At 43.7% G+C, this 20,172-nt stretch overlaps 1 protein-coding gene across 1 annotated transcript; it reads left to right on the plus strand.

Moving 5' to 3' along the window:
- The first annotated feature begins 2,337 nt into the window (after positions 1 to 2,337).
- LOC113020129 (uncharacterized) lies at positions 2,338 to 11,901 on the plus strand. Its single transcript, XM_080300015.1, has 8 exons — positions 2,338 to 2,569; positions 2,978 to 3,106; positions 4,267 to 4,349; positions 4,773 to 5,146; positions 5,245 to 5,376; positions 5,709 to 5,932; positions 6,030 to 9,841; positions 10,439 to 11,901. Exons 4-7 carry the CDS (start codon positions 5,039 to 5,041, stop codon positions 9,805 to 9,807), a joined length of 4,242 nt encoding a protein of 1,413 aa, XP_080156141.1. The 5' UTR covers positions 2,338 to 2,569; positions 2,978 to 3,106; positions 4,267 to 4,349; positions 4,773 to 5,038; the 3' UTR covers positions 9,808 to 9,841; positions 10,439 to 11,901.
- The last annotated feature ends 8,271 nt before the right edge of the window (positions 11,902 to 20,172 follow it).

Genomic DNA, 20,172 nt, shown 5'->3' on the forward strand with positions numbered 1-20,172 from the left:
CCAGGTCTTTATGTCTTTAAGACATTCCTGCAGTTTAACTCATTGGTGTGTGTTATCTGGCTTCATGGACAGATAGAGCTGGGTGTCATCTGCATAGCAGTGTAAATGTATGCTATGTCTTCTAATGATGCTGCCTAAGGGAAGCATGTATAATGTAAACAGAATTGGTCCTAGCACTGAACCCTGTGGAACTCCATAATTAACCTCAGTGTGTGAAGAGGACTCTCCATTTACATGCACAAACTGGAGTCTATTAGATAGATATGATACAAACCACTGCAGTGCAGTACCTGTAATACCTACAGCATGTTCTAATCGCTCTAATAGGATATTATGGTCAACAGTATCGAACGCTGCACTGAGGTCTAGCAGGACAAGCACAGAGATGAGTCCACTGTCAGAGGCCATAAGAAGATCATTTGTAACCTTCACTAAAGCTGTTTCTGTGCTGTGATGAGCTCTGAAACCTGACTGAAACTCTTCAAATAAACCATTCCTCTGCAGATGATCTGTTAGCTGTTTGACAACTACTCTTTCAAGGATGTTTGATATAAAGGAAGGTTGGAGATTGGCCTATAATTAGCTAAGACTGCTGGGTCTAGAGATGCTTTTTGAGTAAAGGTTTAACTACAGCCAGCTTGAAGGCCTGTGGTACATAGCTGATCATTAGAGATAGGTTGATCATATTTAAGATCGAAGCATTAATTAATGGCAGGACTTCTTTGAGCAGTTTTGTAGGAATGGGGTCTAAAAGACACGTTGATGGTTTGGAGGAAGTAATTATTGAAGTTAACTCAGAAAGATCAATTAGAGAAAAAGAGTCTAACTTAACATCAATGGTACTAAGAGTAGCTGTAGATAATATTACATCTGTGGGATGATTATTGGTAATTTTTTCTCTAATGATAAAAATTTTATTTGTGAAGAAGTTCATGAAGTCATTACTAGTTAACGTTAAAGGGCTGGTTGGCTCAACAGAGCTCTGACTGTTTGTCACCTGGTTAAATATGCTGATGACACAGTTCTCCTGTCACTGCTGTCAGGCCCTCACAACACCACGGACCACGAGTTTGTAGAGTGGTGTGACAGCTCCAAACTTGAACTGAACGTGAGCAAAACCAAAGAGATGGTGGTGACCTTCTCCAGTAGGCAGAGAGATCTGGCTGCTTCAGTCACCACCACCATCCACGGGAAGCCAGTGGAGGTAGCTGAGGAGCACAAATACCTGGGAACCATCTTTGACAACCTCCTGAAATTCTCTGCCAACACAGAGGAGATTCTCAGGAGGTGCCACCAACGGCTACACCTCCTTAGGAGTTAGCACACCCATCATGATGACTTTTTACGATGCCTTCCTGGAAAGCACCATGACCTTGTCCATCACCTGCTGGTTCCACTCCCTCAGCCTTCATACAGGAACAGACTGCAGCACACTGCATCAGTGTGCTCTACAGTCATCGGCCTGTCAGAACTCTGGCTCAGGTTTTCAGCCAACAGGTCCTCAGACAGGCAGCCAAAATCATCAACGACCCCTCTCACATTCTTCACCTCACATTTCAGTGGCTCCCCTCTGGGCGACGCCTCCACTGCATTTCCTGCAGGACTGAGAGGAGGAGGAGCGCCACCTTTGTCCCTAAAGCCAGCTCTGCTTTTTAACTCCAGCCGATAAGAACATTTCCCCCACCAGAAACAGAAACTACACTCTTCTTATACTACCAACTCTATACTCACTTACAGTTATTTATTCACCTTTCAGTCACTTTAATTTTAAAACTGTGTATATTCTGTGTATTTATTATCTCACTCTTATTGCCTGTTTGTGCCCTGTCCTTATCTTTAACATCATGCTGCTCTGTTGTATCTTAATTGCCGCTTGGGGATAAATAAAGTCTTTCTGATTCTGAATCTGAACGCAGGAAAGAGGCATGTTGTATAAAGTGCTTTAACTGCTCAGAGCAGAAAATCACAGTATGAGAACCAGTTAGCAGTTAGCATTTTCAGGCTGCTTTTCTTTTGACCTTTAAAGGTTTGTAAGGAGAGTCAGGCTGCTGCGATGTGTCCAGGCTGAGTAAACGCTCTCTAACAGTCTCTCTGTTGCAGGATCTTGTTGAGTTTTGATGGATTTGATTTTCCAGGTTGTAAATGAAGGTTTGGCTCTCAGGTTACAGGAGTGTGTGAGCCACACCATCTGCAGAACAAGTGTAAACCCGACGGCTGCTGGATGCAGCGTGCTGGGCAGGGCTGCCATCCTGCTCAGACCTGTTTCTGAATATCAATATTCAGAGCAGATTAAACCTGAGCTCCATCTGCTCCTGACACACTTGAGACAGACCGCCTGCCTCAGACACCCAGAACTCCAGAACACGACAGAGTTTGTTAAAGGAAGCTTTGAAGAAGCTGATGAAACTGAATTGAGATGATTTCTTGGCTGGTTCTCCGTGGCAGCAGAGCCGGCGGGTCGGTGTGTCCCAGCACGGCAGCTCCGGGCAGCGGCGGGAGCTCCTGTTTATCCAGAGAGAGAGCCGCCCTGCAGCAGCTGAACAGGAGGCTGGCTTCATACCTGCAGCAGGTAGGATGGAGGCAGCATGCTTCATTGTTCCAACTGAGATTAATGAGCAACAGTTAAAAGGATCTGAAAGACTTGGAGGACAAAAAAACATCTGATTTCTTTATAGACGTTTGCACTGCTTAAAGATTGATCTATAAAGTTCTGTGGCAGGAGGACAAATGATCCTCTCACGGCTGATTAATTATTGATTTGAAATTTTAAGACCACAATAAATCGAAATTAAATGGAATAATCATGAACCAAAGATTGTGTTTCATGATGTCACGTTTAAAACTAAGATCTGAAAGATAATGTTTCCCAGAGCTGTGTGAATGTACGCAGAGAACACGGTGATTCACTCGTACAACAGAATGACAGAGAATGTTTGTTTGTTTGTTTGTTTGTTTGTTTGTTTGTTTGTTTGTGCAGGTCAAGCATCTCGAGGCAGCCAATCAGAGGCTGGAGCATCAGATTGAGGAGGAGCTGGACAGAAAGTGTCCCCGAGAGTTGAGGTGGCTGGACGGACACCTGAGGACCGCCTCCCTGCTGCAGGGCCAGGTAGACTGTAAATAAAGGATGGGCATGGTCTTGCGTTGTCACAGTTCAGCATCTTTGTTGTCCATTCCTTTCAGTCCTTCACTTTTTCTTTCTTACATGCTCTGTCCTTCCTTTCTTATCAACTTGGATTTCCTGTGATTAAAACCAGAGATAAATCTGAAGGACTCTGAGGTGTTCTGCTGTTAACAGATGCGATATGTCAGAGGAGTCATAAAGTAAAGGAAAGAACATGTGCAGACAGCGAAGCTGGAAACAAACCTGATGTCAAATTTATTCTTGTTGCAGCTTGTCGCAGCTTTAGAGTCTCTGCAGTTCTGAGATAATTTAATGATGAAGTCCTCAGTCGAGCCCAGAGATGAAAACATTTACCAGTTCTGTTCCAAGTCAAAGCCAAACAATCTGATCCAGGCATCAACCTGCAGGCTGGAAAATGAAGCCAAACACTGGCAAAGCCTGCAGTTCCTCTAACGTCCACTAGAGGCTCCAGAAGTGAGTCAGTGCCAGATGGCTCCCAGTAAAGGATGATCTGATATCGTCGTGTTGGTGTTGTTCCCAGATCATCATGAAAATGTTGTTCCAGGTTCAACATCGCAACTGACCAATCACATTGTTGTGACGTTATTCTTTTGCGCGCCAAGCCACTCATGCATTTATGAAATTCCAATGTTGCAAGGACAATATCAGTTCTGCTCAGCGTTTATTAAAGGGTCAGGGTCCGTTGATCGGCGGACAGAGGCGGTTTCTCGCAGCTTAAGTACAGTTTTTGGTTTTACGGCGGTTTTTCCCGAAGTCGCATAAGTATGATGTCACAACATTCTGATTGGTCACTTGCAATGTTGATCCTGCATCAACATTTAGTATGATGATCTGGGAACAACACCAACACGACGATATCAGGTCGTGCCCCAGTTAATCAGTTTTAACCTTACAATCAAAGGTTAAACGAGTTTCTCAGGTGGTGTCAGGATGCTGTACCTGTGTTTAATGGTCAGACGGGTTTGGACGAGTCCAAAATGTGACAGACTAAAAACCTGAACTTTGGCATGTCCTGTAAAAACCAGAGAAGTCATTAAGGAAATCAACCATTTATTTGTGATTCTCCGCCCAGACGTTTGCACCACCTCCCACCACAGAATAAAGCTTCTCTCTGTCTCTCACAGATCAGTGAATGTCTCTCGGCCCAGGCTCAGGCAAAGCTTCAGTTACTCGAAGCAGAACTCACCGTCTTCAACCTCAAAGAAAGGTAGAGCCACACCAGCGATGTAGTCATACCTGCCTCATGGGTCTCTAATGCACGTCAGTGTATGAGTGCAGAGGCCTGTACGGGATAAAAACCATCACAGAGTCTGCAGAATGAGCTCAGTTTAAAATGCAGGTTTTCATCCCAACACGTTTATGTAACTGTCACACTTCTGTAATTTAACGTGACAACTAGAAAATCACGTGACTCCTCCATCATTCAAACCAGTCAAAGCTTCGCTTCATCACCGTGCTGTAGCTGCTAGCTGTCTGCTAGCTTAATCTGTAGTTCTGATAACTTAACGCTCCACCCTGTCGTCCAAGGATGATCACACCTACACGCAACAACATGGCTGTGGCCAAATATAGCTGAACAACTAAACAGGTAATTGAAGACGTGTCCCATGATCCTTTGCTGTGTGTGCAGGTGCCAAAAGGTGCGTGAGCAGCGTACTCAGCTGGAGGCGGAGCTTAGTGACCTCGGGCTGCTGGGGGAGGTCCTGAAAGTTCACAGTCTGCCTGAGCTTCAGAATCCTCTGAATGAGCAAAAGCAAGAGAAAGCGGATCTGCAGACTCAACACCAGCAGGTAAAACAATCTCACCTGGATGCTTAAAAAAACCTACACCCCTTTTCCTGCCTACCTGTGTAGGATATGCAGGTTCTTCTGGCCCAGATATCAGTGATGTGCTGAGATGCACATCACTGAGTCTTCAGACCTGATCCAACAGGTGGACCACCTGAGACAGACGAGTGTTGGACACCTGGACAAGAACAAGAGCAAACCCAGGTGCAAGACTCAGGTAGGCACATGCACACCTGCACACCTGTATTTTAACATAAAGGAAACATTAATAAGGATAATAATGCAAAAGCATTTTAACAGGTGTTTTGTGTTCAGCTGTCCATGCAGAGCATTTCACAGGTGACCTTTGACCCTTCATTGGGGTCAGACGCTGACAGAGCCGAGCTAGAAGCAATGAGGAGAGAAGTGTGCTGTCTGACAGCAGAACTGACGCGACTTCAGGCTGCGGTAAGATCAAACCACACACCAGCACTCCGATGTTCCGACCAGGAACCTGCAGGCCCACCTATGAGTTCCTCTGGTTCCTTCAGCCACATGTCATTTAGTTTTTTCCAGTCTTCTAGATTGGGTTGATGCTTTAGTTTAGCAAGATAATCTTCACAATAACACGTGTTTTATGAACTCCTCCCCCCAAAGAGCCAATCAACAGCTGAAGCCAAAAGCTGGTCAGACTAGAAACAACTCCAGAGTTTTCTCAAAGTCAGGACTAAAAGACAAAACCAAAACCATCAGAGTCAAGATAAAAAACAGGATTAGAATGAGTCTTCCTGTCTGTCCAGGTCTTGGTGTTGGAGTCCTCTGGTCGGGAGCAGAAGGAGTCATTACTCCAGCAGCTGGTGGTCCTACAGGAGTCAGCAGATGGTTTGTGCAGAGACCTGGACTCGGTGCTCCAGGCTGCAGCACAGCAGGCTGCAGACCAGCAGTCACTGCTGGACGTCAAGAACCAACTGGGGGCCGAGATACAGGACTACAAGCAGCTGCTGGACAGCGCGGACCGTCAGGGGTATGAGATGATGATAGAGGAATAGATAAATACGTCCCCTTTCAGTTATTAAAATTTAGTTTTTTGCTCTTGCCTTTGTCTTGTTTTATCTTTTTAGAGTTTCACATGTCGACTTTAACTCCAAGCCAGATGTCAGATCTTCCTGTCTTGAGACCAGAAAACCCACATTCAGGAGCAACAAGACGGTGAACAGAACCGTCAGTGTTCATGGCGGCCGCGTTCACACTCTTGAAGAAACACCAATAGTTTCACCGAAAACAGCGACTGCAGCCCAGTCAGATTTTGTCCATAACAAACATCCAAATAACTCACCTAGAACACTGACCAAGCCTCTGATGGAGACCATCCAAAACTCTGAAAACCAGAGAACAGTAGTGCTTTATAAAAAAGTGTGCAAGTCCATCATATCTACAGAGACAGGCAGCAGACAGAGGAGCCCTGTGGAAGTTCTTACTAAAGATCGTGATGTTGGGGCTCAAACTAGCCGAGATGTGCGAGCTTTGGTCAAGACCTTTACTTCCAAACAAGCTGGTTCACTCTCTACTGACACAGGGACAGACATGGAAACTAACAAAAACACTCCTTCTGCAGGACCAGACGTAATTCAAAAAACACATTTTGTAATGTATGAGACCTCGTTTCATCTCTGCAAACCAGTTGCTGTTGAGGTAAAAGTGAGAGAAGCTTTCATCTTTACTCAGATGGATCCAATTGAAGCCTCCTTCCAAGCAAAGGAAAAAGATCCAACAAAGATCATCATCAGGGAGGCTGAGACTCCACCAGAAGCTGTCAGGGACATGGATGAAAATGTCAGTACAGTGCACAAGCCAGGATCTCCTCCAGTGTTTAGATCAAGTAAGGTTCAGGTAGCCCTTATGAAAGAAACCGATAAAGGAACAAATGGAAGGTCTGAAACAGTAGACACAGAAGATGTTCTAATCCTTGATCAGAGTTTGGGATTGTCCAAAACTGAACTGAAGAAACTCATAGAAGACAAACCTGCAGTGCATGACAATGAACATTTTTTGTCTAGTATCTCAGAAATTAATAACAAGCTTCACAGTAAAACTACAAGTGCTGAGAACGTAAAGGAAGAAGTAGACAAAGTAGAAGAACTCCATGACTGCAAGGAAGTGAAGATGAACCGTCTTAAATCAGAAAATGAGCTGATAAATCTGCAAAGTCAGGAGATATATTTCAGTGCTACAAACTCAGAAATGTCTATAAGCCTAACTGATTCTGGTGTGGCTTTAAGTTCCTCCAGCCCTGAAGAGCATCAGAGTCCAAGAGAAGAGGAATCAATGAGTCCAACAAAGCCAGATGCATGCTTGAATCCAGAAAAGTGTTCAGTGAAGAGTTCCACTGAGCCAGAACCGGATCTCACACCAAACGATCCACACATATGTTTAAACCCAACTGAGGATATGACTGAGGTGGATGATGGGCTTGTAGACAGAAAGGAAGAAGCAGAAGATACTTTGATTGTCCTGAGTTTAGATAAAAGTTTAACAAATATGTCCAACAACAAACTTGTGAAGGATGCAGATTCATGGACCAGTGTCGGCATTTCTTCTCCAGAAAGCAAGGAAAACCAAAAGTGTTATATCCAACATACAGATAGTTTAAAGGCACAAGTGGATGAAATGAAAACAGTCAACAATGCCAGCGAGTTAAAGCTGGATCCAGTCGAGTCTAAGAAGGAGACAGGTGATCTTTCAGGTGAAGAGGCGTCAAATATATCTACAAGTTTAACAGATTCTGGTGTCGGTTTGAGCTGTTCCTCTTACGAAGAGCTACAAAGTCCAAAAGAAGTCCATTTGGCAGTTGGTGAAACAAATTCACCTAGCTGCTTGAGCCCAAAAATATGTGTGAGTCCAGATGAGACCGAGGTCATGCTAAACCTTACAGATCAGGTGTTTTGCCCAGTAGATGTGGAAGACCACATTGCAAGTCCTGATCTACTTCCGAGTCCAAATGACCCAGAAAATTACCTCAGCCCAAATGACTCAGACGTATGTCTCAGTCCAGATAGTGATGTAAAAGAAGAGGCAGGAAGTCTGAATCTAATTGAGGCAAATGCACATGTTCACCCAGGAGAGAAATTCATTCTGTCAACAAAAGAGGACGGACAGTCGGTATCGTTTAGTGGAGATGGGTCATTGCCAGAAGACAGAGATACGAAAGTCATAACGTCAGAGGGAAACCGGGGTGTGCTTTTTAGGCCATTTAAAGGTTATGAAGGAAGGGGAATTAAGCTGAATGGCACAAAGATAAGTTCTAGACCAACCAGTCAGAGAAGCAGCCTTCAGGTGAGCAGCAGTCATGGAGGCTCGGTGTTTGGAGATGGACGAAGTATCATAGCAGACAGAGAGGAACAGCTTGGTTTTGGAGGCCTTTATCGCAGAAGAGATGCAAGAAGGTCCAGAGGCAAAGATGTAAGTGGTCCTGCAGATGAAGATAAGATAGGAGGTGTGACTATGAATAGAGGTATGAGGGGGCAGAGAAACAGTGACTGGCAAGCGAAGAACCAAACAGGTAATGCCGAAGAAGCAAGCTTTGGAAATACCCCTTCCAACAGAGGAATGGCCTTTAGCAAGCCAGGAGGTTTTAGCAACAGTGGAGATGCACAAGTGGGTACAGCAGCGGTAAAGGGAAGATTCAGTGGAGACTTGATGGCTTATGGTGGCTGCTTGGGACATATGAGTGTCAGCTTACCTAACTCAGGGAGCAAGGAACATCTTCCAGAAGACGGGAGATTTGGAAGTAGGGGGTGGATGGTTTATGGTGACAGTCTTATACGCCAGAACAGCTTAGACGCTGGGACTAGCTTACCCAATGAAAGGGGTGGAGAAAACTCATCCATGAATGGAAATCTTGTGACAAGTCCACCAGAAGCAGGGAGATTTGGGAGGAGAGGGAGTGCAGAGTGGATATTTTACGAAGGCAGTCTTGGACGTAAGAACAGCTGGGCTGGCAGCGATAGCTCGCTGAGTGCTGAGAGCAAAGAACGCCTTTCACCTGCCACAAACTCAGCCACAACCCCACCAGGAGCTGTGATATTTAGCTGTGGGGAGTTGAAGGTTTACGGTTGGCATGCTGGATGCACGAGCAGCGATAGCAAAGACTGTCCCTCAGCAGCCACACACATAGCAACAAGCCCACCAGGAACACCAGGAGCAGGGAGGTTCAGCAGTGGGGCGTGGACAGTGTATTGTGGGAGTCCTGGTCGTGTGAGCAGAGCTGATAGTGCTGACAGGGTCAGCAGCAGCCAGATGGTCAGTCCTCCCAGCAGCTACGTCAGCAGTGGGCGTAGACTCAACAGTGCTGGAAGTGGTGGCAGGCTGAGCTCGGCCAGTGTCGTGAGGCGCAGCAGCAGCGTGGGGAGATTCACCGGCATGGGCAGCGGCGGGTGGAAACCTGTTTACAGCTCAGCGAGTGGGCACAGCGTGGGGAGTGCAGGGTGGGGCGGGGGAGAGAGGACAACCAACAGGCAAAGAGCTCCGAGCCCCGGGAGGAGGATCAGGGGCAGTGGGGGGTGGCTAAGCAGTTCAAAGGCTGCTGGGAACCGGATAACCGGCGCAGGAAGCGGATCCAAAGTCGCTGGTAGCAGTAATAGACTCAGCAGTCATGATGGAGGGAGGATCAGCAGTTCAGGGAGGACCAATAACACCGGGGACAGGGTCATCAGCAGCAGCGATCGGCCAATCAGGAGCACGGGAAGCCAAGCCGGAAGCAGCAAGGAGAAGATCAGCGTCTGCAAGATGGCGGCACTAACGATCTCAGCTGCAGGGAGGGAGAGAAGTCAGGAGAGACAACGACAAGCTCAGAGAGCCCGACAACCACGACAACAACAAGAACAACAACAGCAACCATGACAACAACAACAAGAACAACAACAAAAGGCTGCAGGTGAGATCAAAGTCGCAAAGACAACAATACAAACACATCTGAGGAGTTCATGTCCAGCATGAAGAGAAAGTAATGCAGGCGACACGAGCAATGACCTGATCTGAAATAAGAACATCGTTGTGGGGTCTTTACTTTTCAGTATTAAGCAGCGTCAGGTGACTGCTGTTGTGATTCGGTGGCTTATAAATAAAGCTGAATTGAACTGACGCATGCACACGTTAACTTTCTCGGATTACTGAGGCTGTTTTCAAACATGCTGAAAAAAGAAATCCAGGTGCTCGAACTCGGAGTAAATGTGGCTTAAAACACACAAAGCCTGAGCTCATGGAAACCTGTGCTTTTGAGTCTAAATGCCTGGATCGACGCTTCTGACGTCTGCATTAATTTCTGTGAAACTAAAGAACATTTGATAGGTACAGCAGGGAGAAAACACGGAGCATCTAACCTGTGTCGTATGAAGAGACAAAGCTGTTTGTTCCTTTGTTTTGTTTACATACAGACTGTTTATTTATACGTTCAGATGTTTTCAAACGTCCGCGCTGTGATGAAGCGTCACTCTGCTTAACAACAGTAAGAATGGCCTCTCTTGCCTTGCAGCTCCCTTGCCTCTCATCCAGCGCTCGCTGACCACAGGTGTCACGGTCATGACCTCTGACCCTGAGGGCGTTGATGACATCATGCAAGTCTGAGTAGGGTGATATTTTCTGATTCTTTTTCTACATTAAATAGTGATTTTTTTCTCATAAGGACATTAAAGACTGACAGGAAGGACATGCAGCAAAGGGCCGCAGGTCGGATTCAAACCCGGGCCGGCCGCACTCAACCGTGCAGCATATGGCTGTCTGATCATCCCACTGAGCTGAACCAGTGCCCATAGATACTGAATTTAATGGAGCCATGACCACACAGCAGTTTTTATCTCTATGTGTTGAATATTTTCAGCCTGACAGGTACATAGGCAGCAGACATCCTCGCCAAATCTTTTGGCTGACAAACACTTTTAAGCTCTGAAGCTGTTTCATTCACACTGAAAGTGTCACAGTCCAAAGACGAAATCAGTGTTTTGTTTCCAAATCTCAGAGAGTTAAAATATGATGATGCTGGAAGAACGACGTGTAGAACATGACGCTGTTACGCAACAGTACATGGAGTACATGTACCGCAGTCACGTATTTAAAATACAAAACATGAGTAACTGTATTCAGTTACAGTTACAGTTGAAAAAGGTGGTAATCAGAATACAGTTACTTTGTTGAAATAAGTGGATTACACGGCGGTCTTTTCCTGTTTCATATGTTTGGCTATGCTCTATTTTTGGTAATTCCACGCCGGTGGAAACCCAAACAAACACACATTAAGAGGCTCTGATGTCTCAGTCTCACGGCCCAGGTCACCTGTACTTGCAGCCTGGTGTTGGTGTGGAGAGTAACCTTCAGTAATAGTAATAAATCACACAGCAATAGGACATTCATGTAGTTGTAAAAAGCATGATAATATATTAAGTAATCCAAAGTATTCAGAATACGTTACAAAATACATTTTGGGGCATGTAATCTGTAATCTGTAGTGGGATACATTTTAACAGTAACCTTCCCAACACTGTTAACAAATACATGTTAAAAAGAAGACATATGTTTCACATTTAGAGGACAAACCACAGGTTTGGGCTTTAAATGGTTAAGAGTCTCATCAGCTGGTGTCATTTCCTTAGTTAATAATAACTTAGATTTGTATGACATCGTACAAGAAAACCACCTTTTAACGTTTGTCTTCTTTATGCGGTGAAACAAAGCAGATTCTTCAGGTGTTGCAGTGACATCAGGAGGCAAAGGTGCTTCATCAGCTTCTCCTAAAAGTTCATGTTGAGCAACATACGACAGTAAGCACCAGGAGCAGACTAACGTTACAGTCTTATCCTCGCTGGGGATTGTTTTTAAATGTCGAGTCCAATAACAGCTTGTTCAGGTTCTTTCCATCTTTATCAGCATCCTTCTGTGTTAACCAGAGAAATCTAGTTTGTACACTTTGACCTGGAAAATAAAGCTGAATATTAATCTGTGCCCCGTTTCCTCTTTAAGAACATGAAAGCGATAAAGTCATGAAGCACCCAAAGTGTCTGATGAGAACGTTTTAACTCAGGTTGTGAAACAGACTCAAACAGACTCACTGCTGGCTTTGTAAAGTAGTTTAGTTCTGTAGTTCTTAGTGAAACACGCAGGAAGAGCACAGTGGGCTTTCCTTCATCAGCAGCCTGAACGCAGGGAAAACCTCTGAAATCTGAGGTCAATGAATACACGGCCTCCACCTATGACTGCTGCACATTCAGTCTAACCACCAGAGGGCAGCAGAGACAATGTGACCTTCCTCCATACTCTCTCCTCATCTTCTTACTCAGTGGTGCATCAGGAGTCTTTCTCCGTGAATCATATTGAAATGATAAGTATGTTTGTAAAAATCAGGCATCATTTTATCAGCTCCAGTTTTGATCATCAACAAAACATATTCAGTATATTCATACATTGTTAGGTTCATGTTCAGCTGCTCATTAAAGCAAATTTCAGCTGGACGCGGTGAAGATGACCTGCTGACACAGGTAAATATGGAGCTCACTGCACACCTGTGACTATAATTATTTTTATACTTTCCCAAAGCTGAAGTTCTACAAACAAGACGGGACTGAATTATAGGTCTCCTGCTTAAATTATATTCAAGCTCACAGTTTGCATCATTGGGGGATGACTGAGACTGACAGGTGGATCTGCTAGCTGTCTGATAGGTATCAATACACCCCAAAACCACAGGCTGTCACATCCCTGAGCAAAGATCAAAACATCACCCTATTACCAGCCGTCTAAACACAACGGATTATCACACAAATTTACTACACTCCTCAGAGACAACAATACCTATGAAGCCTGAAGACAAGACCCCACAAGCAAGAACAGAAAGAAAGTTATCAGTTTACTACAGCAACTTGAAAAGGATTAGAGTTGAGGATAGAGTTGTGGCCAAAGGTTTTGAGAAAGACACAAATATTGGTTTTCACAAAGTTTGCTGCTTCAGTTTTTAGAATAGCATATTGCATATACTCGAGAACGTTATGAAGAGTGATCAGATGAATTGCAAAAGGAGCTGCTGGCATCATTTCAATAATCTTCTCATTAACTCAGGTGAGAATGTTGATGAAGAAGATGAAAGATGATTCAGCTGTGGGATCGCCACTCCTGCGGTTTGCACAGGAATGGCAGCAAAGACTTTTGGAAGATGGCCTGGTGTCAAGAAAGTCAGCAATGAGGCCACTTCTCTCTAAACCCCCCCCCAAACAGACTGATTTTAAAGGTAAAGTCATCTTCTCTGATGAAGCCCTTTCCAGTTGTTTGAAGCATCTGGAAAAAGCATTGTCCGGAGAAAAAAAGGCGAGCGCTACCATCAGTCCTGTCTCATGCCAACAGTAAAGAGTCCTGAGACCATTCATCTGTGGGGCTGCTTCTCATCCAAGGGAATGGGCTCACTCACAATTTTGGCAAAAATCACAGATGTGAATGAAAAATGGTACCAAAAATTCATCCAACTTCTTCCAATGATCCAAGAACAGTTTGGTAAAGAACAACGCCTTTTCCAGGATGATGGAGCACCGTGCCATAAGGCCAACATAATAATGAAGTGACTCAGGGAAGAAAATATTGAAATTTTGGGTCTATGACCAGGAAACTCCCCAGGCCTTAATCCAAATAAGAACTTGTGGTCAACCCTCAAAAGGCAGGTGGACAAACCCCCCCACTAATTCTGACAAACTCCAAGCATCGATTATGAAAGAATGGGTTACCATCAGTCAATTTGGCCCAGAAGTTGATTGACAGCATGCCAGGGCCAATTGCAGGGGCCTTGAAAATGAAGGGCCAACACTACTAATACTGACTGTGATGTAATTGTCAATAAAATCCTTTGAAACTTATGAAGCGCTTGTAATTACCATATTTTTTGGACGATAAGGCGCACCGGATTATAAGGCGCATTAAGCGAAACAAAACAGTCAGATAAGTCAAACTTTACTCATTCTTCTTGCTTCCTCCACTTCTGTAACATTGATTCATTAATGCTGTATTCTATCACAGCGGCTCTGTTCCCATGTTGTTGCAGTATATTAATGACTAACCTGGTATTGTGGATGGATTATCTCAGTTGTTCTCCTGACTAAAGTTTGGTCCGCCCAATCCCGGTCCTCGAGAGCTACCGTCCTGCAGCTTTTAGATGCATCCTTGTTCCCACACACCCAAATCAAATGAATGGCTTGTTATCAGGCCTTTGCCAAACATGATGGCATGCTGAAGAGGTAATCAAACCATTTGATTCATCTGTGTTGGAGTAGGGATGCATCTAAAAGCTGCAGGATAGTAGCTCTTGAGGACTGGGATTGGGCAGCAATCCCAGTCCACAGCATCCTGCCATGCGATTGCATTTGTCCCTAACCATCAGGAACCTTCACGTTAACTTTTATCCAGTGGAAAAAAGTTAGCGTTCATCCTCCAGCTTCAGTTTATGTTATGCTAACTTAGCTGTGTCGCTAGCGATCATGCAGCACATCATTATATACCAGCTAGCCCAACTTCAGTAACCCTACAAACGTCACTGCTGTTTAGTTTAAAGTCTTCATTTATGTTGGAAGTGATAGCAGAGCTGTACGTTTGAATTTTTCAGAAACCTCTCAGTCAGAACATGCTATATCATGTTTAGGTGGAAGCTAGCGAGCTAACTTCCTGCTAACTTCTAACTCCGTTAAATGTAACAAATTCTGTTTTCATGGATGCCTGGATGTTAAACTTAATTTCTAACACCTGGTAAAGCAGCAACACTGATCATTTTATTAAAGCTGAAAGAATTTAGACAGTTTTTAACTCTCAGTGATGCTGCAGTGTTCGTTTGACTTTGGGACCTGAAGCGGACGGAGTTTAGGACCCAGATTAGGACCCAGAGGCTCCAGACTACGGTAGTCATAACGCTCCAACAATCCATCAAGCGGTGCGGCTTTGTAACTTAGCAAAGTTGAACTAAAACATTTTTTGACAGATTCGGTTCGAGGTCAGTAAGCACAACCAGAATTTATACATAAGTTGCACTGTAGATTTTTGAGAAAATTGAAGGGTTTTAAGATAAGATAACCTTTATTAGTCCCACATGTGTATAAGTGCGCCTTATAATGTGGAAAATACAGTATACTTCAATATATCACAGAAACAACTGACAAAAAGATCTAGAAACACTGAAGCAGAAAAAAAAATATTTGTGTCATTCTCAAAACTTTGGGGTACGACTATAGTCTGTCAAGTCCAGAGAGGGGCGAATTCCTATGAGGGAGACTGAGACCTTTTTCAAAGGCTGCATATTTCCTTTTTACATTATGTCATATCAGGACACAAGCGCATTAATCCAGTGTCTCACTGTTGGTGAATTTTCAGATTTCCAATAAATCAGAATACATGTTTTCACTGCTGTGCTCTCAAGTATAATAAAAGACTTCTTTTAGTAGTTCATGTTAAGACAGCCTGTGTCCCCCAGAGTCCACAGTTTGGGGTCCTGTTCAATTTAGATTCCTATTACCCTTTAGATTATTTAAATGGCACATCTCCACCATCCTTCTATCCTGGGCCACTCCACAACATGTGTAAAAGATATTTTAGGTTTTTCCTACTTATTATCTAAGCCCAGGAAATTCTGCAGACCCACAAAAATATCACCCTGACTTTAACTAGTTATGATATGTAAGCATGTTTGCAAATCCCTCTGCAGGTCAACATGTCAGTCTTAATATTCAATTCAATCATAGCGCTGAACTGATACTTTTGACCCTTATCACACGGAGTGCCAACTCTTAACGAACACAATTGCAAAATGTATATAAAATAAAATTAAAAAGTAAGTAAAGTTTTATTTATATAGCACATTTCAAGATAAAATCACAAAGTGCTTCACAGGAGTTAAAACATAAAAACAAAAATCAACCAAAAGCAAGTTCAAAAGATGAGTTTTTAGCTGTTTTTTAAAAGAGACCACTGAGTCCACAGATCTCAAGATCAATGGAAGAGACTTCCAGTCTGGGGGCCACAGTTACAAAAGCTCTGCCACCTTTTGTTTTCAGCCTCATGTTATGGACAGCAAACAAGCCCTGATCACATGACCTCAGGGACCTGCTGGGGATGGAAGGATGTAAAAGATCACTGATGTATGTTGGCGCTTGTCCATGCAGAGCCCTAAATGTCAAAATCATAATCTTAAACTGCACTTTGAATTATATGTGGAGCCAGTGCAGCTGGATCAGCAGAGGTGTGGCATGGGAGGACTTGGAAGACTTGGTCAAAAAAAACCTCACAAAAACAGATTTACTTAATCATTTTATTCCTAACCCTTCAACTCTCTAGCTGCCCCAGAACCACTTATCAAGGTCATTGAATTCCTTGTATTCTTTGTGCTTATCCAAATCCATTTTTAATTGGCCCGCAAGTAATTTTATAAATAGAATAGAATAAGGCCGCACTTCAACTTTTGCTTGAGTGTATTGCACTTCTTAGTTTTAACACCAGGGGGAGCTGCTGTTGATCAAGGCAGTTGCTTCACCAAAAAGGACATCACAGAAGAAATTTACCCCAAGTTACTAAACATGGCAGAACCAAAGAAGCCAAAGGTAGAAAGTGAGTGCAGAAAATTTCAGACACGGTGGGAGAGTGAATATTTCTTCAGAGATTAAAGGGGAAGTGTGTCTGTTTGATCTGCACCGAAACTGTGGCAGTTATGAAAGAGTATAATGTACAACGTCATTATGAAACCAAACATCAGGCCTATGCATCCTACACTGGTGCTGAGCGAGAGCAGAAATTAAAGCAAAGGGTAGCTCTCCTGCAGGAAAAGGCTCCGATAGCCAGCTATGAGGTCGCCCAACTCATCGCGAGACATGGCGAGCCTTTTTCAGATGGAGACCTCATCAAACATGGCCTCGTTAAAGTCACCGAAATAATGTGTCCGAAAAAGTGCAGGACTTCAACAACGTCAGCGTGTCCAGAAATCCAGTCGTGCGCCGCATTGAAGACTCGTCAGCCAACATTAAACTGCAACTGTCTGATAAAGCTGTGCTTTTGATTTTTACTCCATCGCATGTGATGAGAGCACCAACGCCACAGACGCCGCACAGCTGCTAATTTTTTTGCGGGGAGTGGATGAGAGCACGAGCGCTTTAAAAATATATTCCACAGTACCCGTGTGTTAATAAACATGCATGTGCAGGTACACATGCTTCAAATATCAATAATGCGCATCGATTCTGTCACTACCCTGCTTTTGCACCACTTTCTTATCTGCGTTTTTCTTGTTAACACACAGAGTACATTGAGACGTTTGCCAACAGAAGCATGTGGAATGTTTTTGCTGCCAGAGCTGCAGGTTTGTTTGACAGATCTCCATCAGAGATTTCAACCCCTCCCTCCTCTGAGCACAACTTAATTGCAGCTGTGGAGGTTTGATGGGCGTCGAATGTACGTGTCGCAGCAGCTCGGCAGTGATGACAGGTGGGTGTGTAGTGACGGGAACAGTTCCCCAGTAAACTGGGGAAACTGAAGGAAACTGGTCGGTCCTGTCAGCAGCCTGCAGGTACGGCAGCAGCACAAGGCCTCGTCTTAATCCTGTCACAGCAACACACAAAACCATGAATAAAAACCTTTACATCCCCTCATGAGCAGCAGGATTACACAGATTTTTATAAATTTTCACCTTTAAAATAAAAGATTTTAAAGTAGAACCATTGCAACCAGTCGCAGTGACCAAATGTGAGTATTTGGACTGTGGTGTCCACTTACTGTTACCCATATGGCATGCATGTTTACCCCTGTGTGAGTGAGTTATGTCTACATTTCAGTGCTCAGGGTAAACAAATGCTTTAGGTAAAATATTTGTTTTGATAAATTATCTTTCATAACCCTGGAAGGACGGATGCCTGACAAGTTAAACAGCATCGAGTGAGGTTTAAGCTCAACTTCACAAAACCTGGGGCAGCTCACAGGTTGCTGAAATGTGTGAGGAGAACTTTCCTTCTTTGTTTCTCTGTGGCACAAACAGGGACAGCAGGGTGGATGATGCTGGGAGATCCTCTGTGCTTTAGCCGGACGAGCTGAAAATGACAGATACAGCTCCTGTCTGTGTGTGTCTGTTTTGTATTTTTTATATTTTCTGTCAGAATAAAAACTGATGTCAGGATGAAGACAAACAGATGAAGGCAAATGAATCCAGCACAGTTCTCATGGAGTGCAGGTCACTGTAACACAACACCTGGTGCTGGGAGAGGGCGTGTGCTGCTGCAGGTACAGACCTGCAGGTGGAGTTATGGCAGGTATTTCCCAGAGGCCTGTTGGAACAGAGCCTTTTTACCGCACTGCGCCTGCCTCTAATCTCAGCCTCCATCTCCTCCGACTCCTGTCGGCGTCTTTTGTTTCTTTTGATCTTCACTTTTCTCTCCCAGGCAGTCGGTTAGTTCTTCTGTTAACAAGCTCGTTGCCATGTCAACGACACACCTGACTACCTGAATCAAGCCAAATGTTAAACTGAGATCTTACATGAGCAGAGTAGGATCAGTAAAGAAAACAGAAGCTTAGCAGGTTATTAAGATGACAAACGTTCACTTTAACGCGACAACAGAAGCTAAGTGATTTAAATCTCTCACCTACAAATCGCCATCGCATGCTGCAGCTTTAACGTTTCCTGTTACTGCAAGCACAGCGTGACCTGATTTTATGCCTTCAGCTTCACTCCAGCAGACACTCAATTCTGACAGAAACTGAATGGAGTTTGGTTAAAAGTTGGGAGTCTTCTTTGTTTGACTAATAGGAAACTAGTTAGTTGGAGTTTTAGCTGAAAGTGTCCTGTTACTGTTTGTACGGCAGATATTTGCCCTCCATCGGTTCCACACGGATAAAGGAATGAAGTGTTTGAACAGGTCAGACGGTTTGTCACATCTGGTCACATCTGATGGACTTTGGTGCAGCTTTTTTTACAACAAATGGAACAGACTCAAAATAATGAAAACAGTCACGTCTCACTAGGATGAGGTTAAATGTGAATGAAGTGTGGTGCATCATGTTTAAGCATATTTACATTTTATGCAGACACCTCCATCGTCAATCAGCTGACCTGTGAGCACTGACGTGCGCTCTTTCATTGGTTTGAAGTCAAATTTGGCCCAAACTGAATGCAGTTTGTTGTTCAATGTTCTTGTTCTTGACCAACAAACTGTTGGACCTCACATCGGCCTTTGGTATGGTTGACCACCACATTCTGCTTTAAAGACTGAAATACTGGGTCGGTGTATCTAGATCTGGCTTGCAGTGGTTCTCCGTATAACTCCTCATATAATGATGCTTTTCTGTGGCACTTTCTAAGTACACTCATCTTCCACTTCTCTTACCTATGGTGTACCACAAGGTTCTGTATTGGGGCCCTTATTTTTTCTAAGACATCTGATTCCTCTTTGGCATATTTTGAGCACCTTTGAGGACATTTGGTATCACTGCTATGCAGATGACATCCAGTCATATATTTAAACCCCAAGATGTTTCTAACCTGCAGAATCTGAATGAGTGCTTAGAATCCATTAAAGGTTGATGACTGATGACTTTCTCCAAATTAATGAACGAAAGACCGAAGTCCTTGTATGAGCGCCTGATAGACACGTACCTAAGATAATGAATGCTCTTGGTCCCCTTGCAACATTTGTGAAATCATCAGTAGGGCTGGGTATCGTCACTGATTTCTAGAATCGATTCAATTCCGATTCACAAGGTCCCGAATCGATTCGATCCACGATTCGATTTAATTCGATTCAATTCGATTCAATTTGATTCAATTTGATTCGATTCAATTCGATTTGAATCTGGGAAATTTTGACAGTCAGAAATATTATAATTCAGATCAGCACATTTACATATTTTTGTATCAATAAAAAGGAAGCTGACACACGCAAGACTTTATCAAAGGTGTGAGCATCACAGCTGAGGCCTTTGTGTCAAAGCAGCTGAAGATAAAACAGAAAAACATGAAGGTGATTTTCCTGGCTTGGATTTTATAAAAATCTGCAGTACATCAAAAACGAAAGAAAACCATTAATCAGCACATGAACATCACCTCTGAAGTTACAGCGGTTTTATTACAGACACAGCGTTTTGCATTTTGTATAATTTTAAAAAGTTTAAATTTGTTCAGTATTGAACGACAGAAATTAGGTTTTTCTTTTCGGAAGTAAGTAAAAGGAAACAAACAGCGTCCGACAGCCTGTAAACAACAGCAGACTTGTG

This window comes from Astatotilapia calliptera, chromosome 4, assembly GCF_964374335.1.
Source record: "Astatotilapia calliptera chromosome 4, fAstCal68.1, whole genome shotgun sequence".
Classification (NCBI taxonomy): Eukaryota; Metazoa; Chordata; class Actinopteri; order Cichliformes; family Cichlidae; genus Astatotilapia; species Astatotilapia calliptera.

Bases quoted from the DNA above. Each gene is read 5' to 3' on its own strand.
- LOC113020129 (XM_080300015.1), top strand. From the start codon at position 5,039: ATGCACATCACTGAGTCTTCAGACCTGATCCAACAGGTGGACCACCTG. The intron at 5,377-5,708 runs GTAAGATCAAAC...CTGTCTGTCCAG, and splicing joins TGACGCGACTTCAGGCTGCG to GTCTTGGTGTTGGAGTCCTC. The intron at 5,933-6,029 runs GTATGAGATGAT...TTATCTTTTTAG, and splicing joins GACAGCGCGGACCGTCAGGG to AGTTTCACATGTCGACTTTA.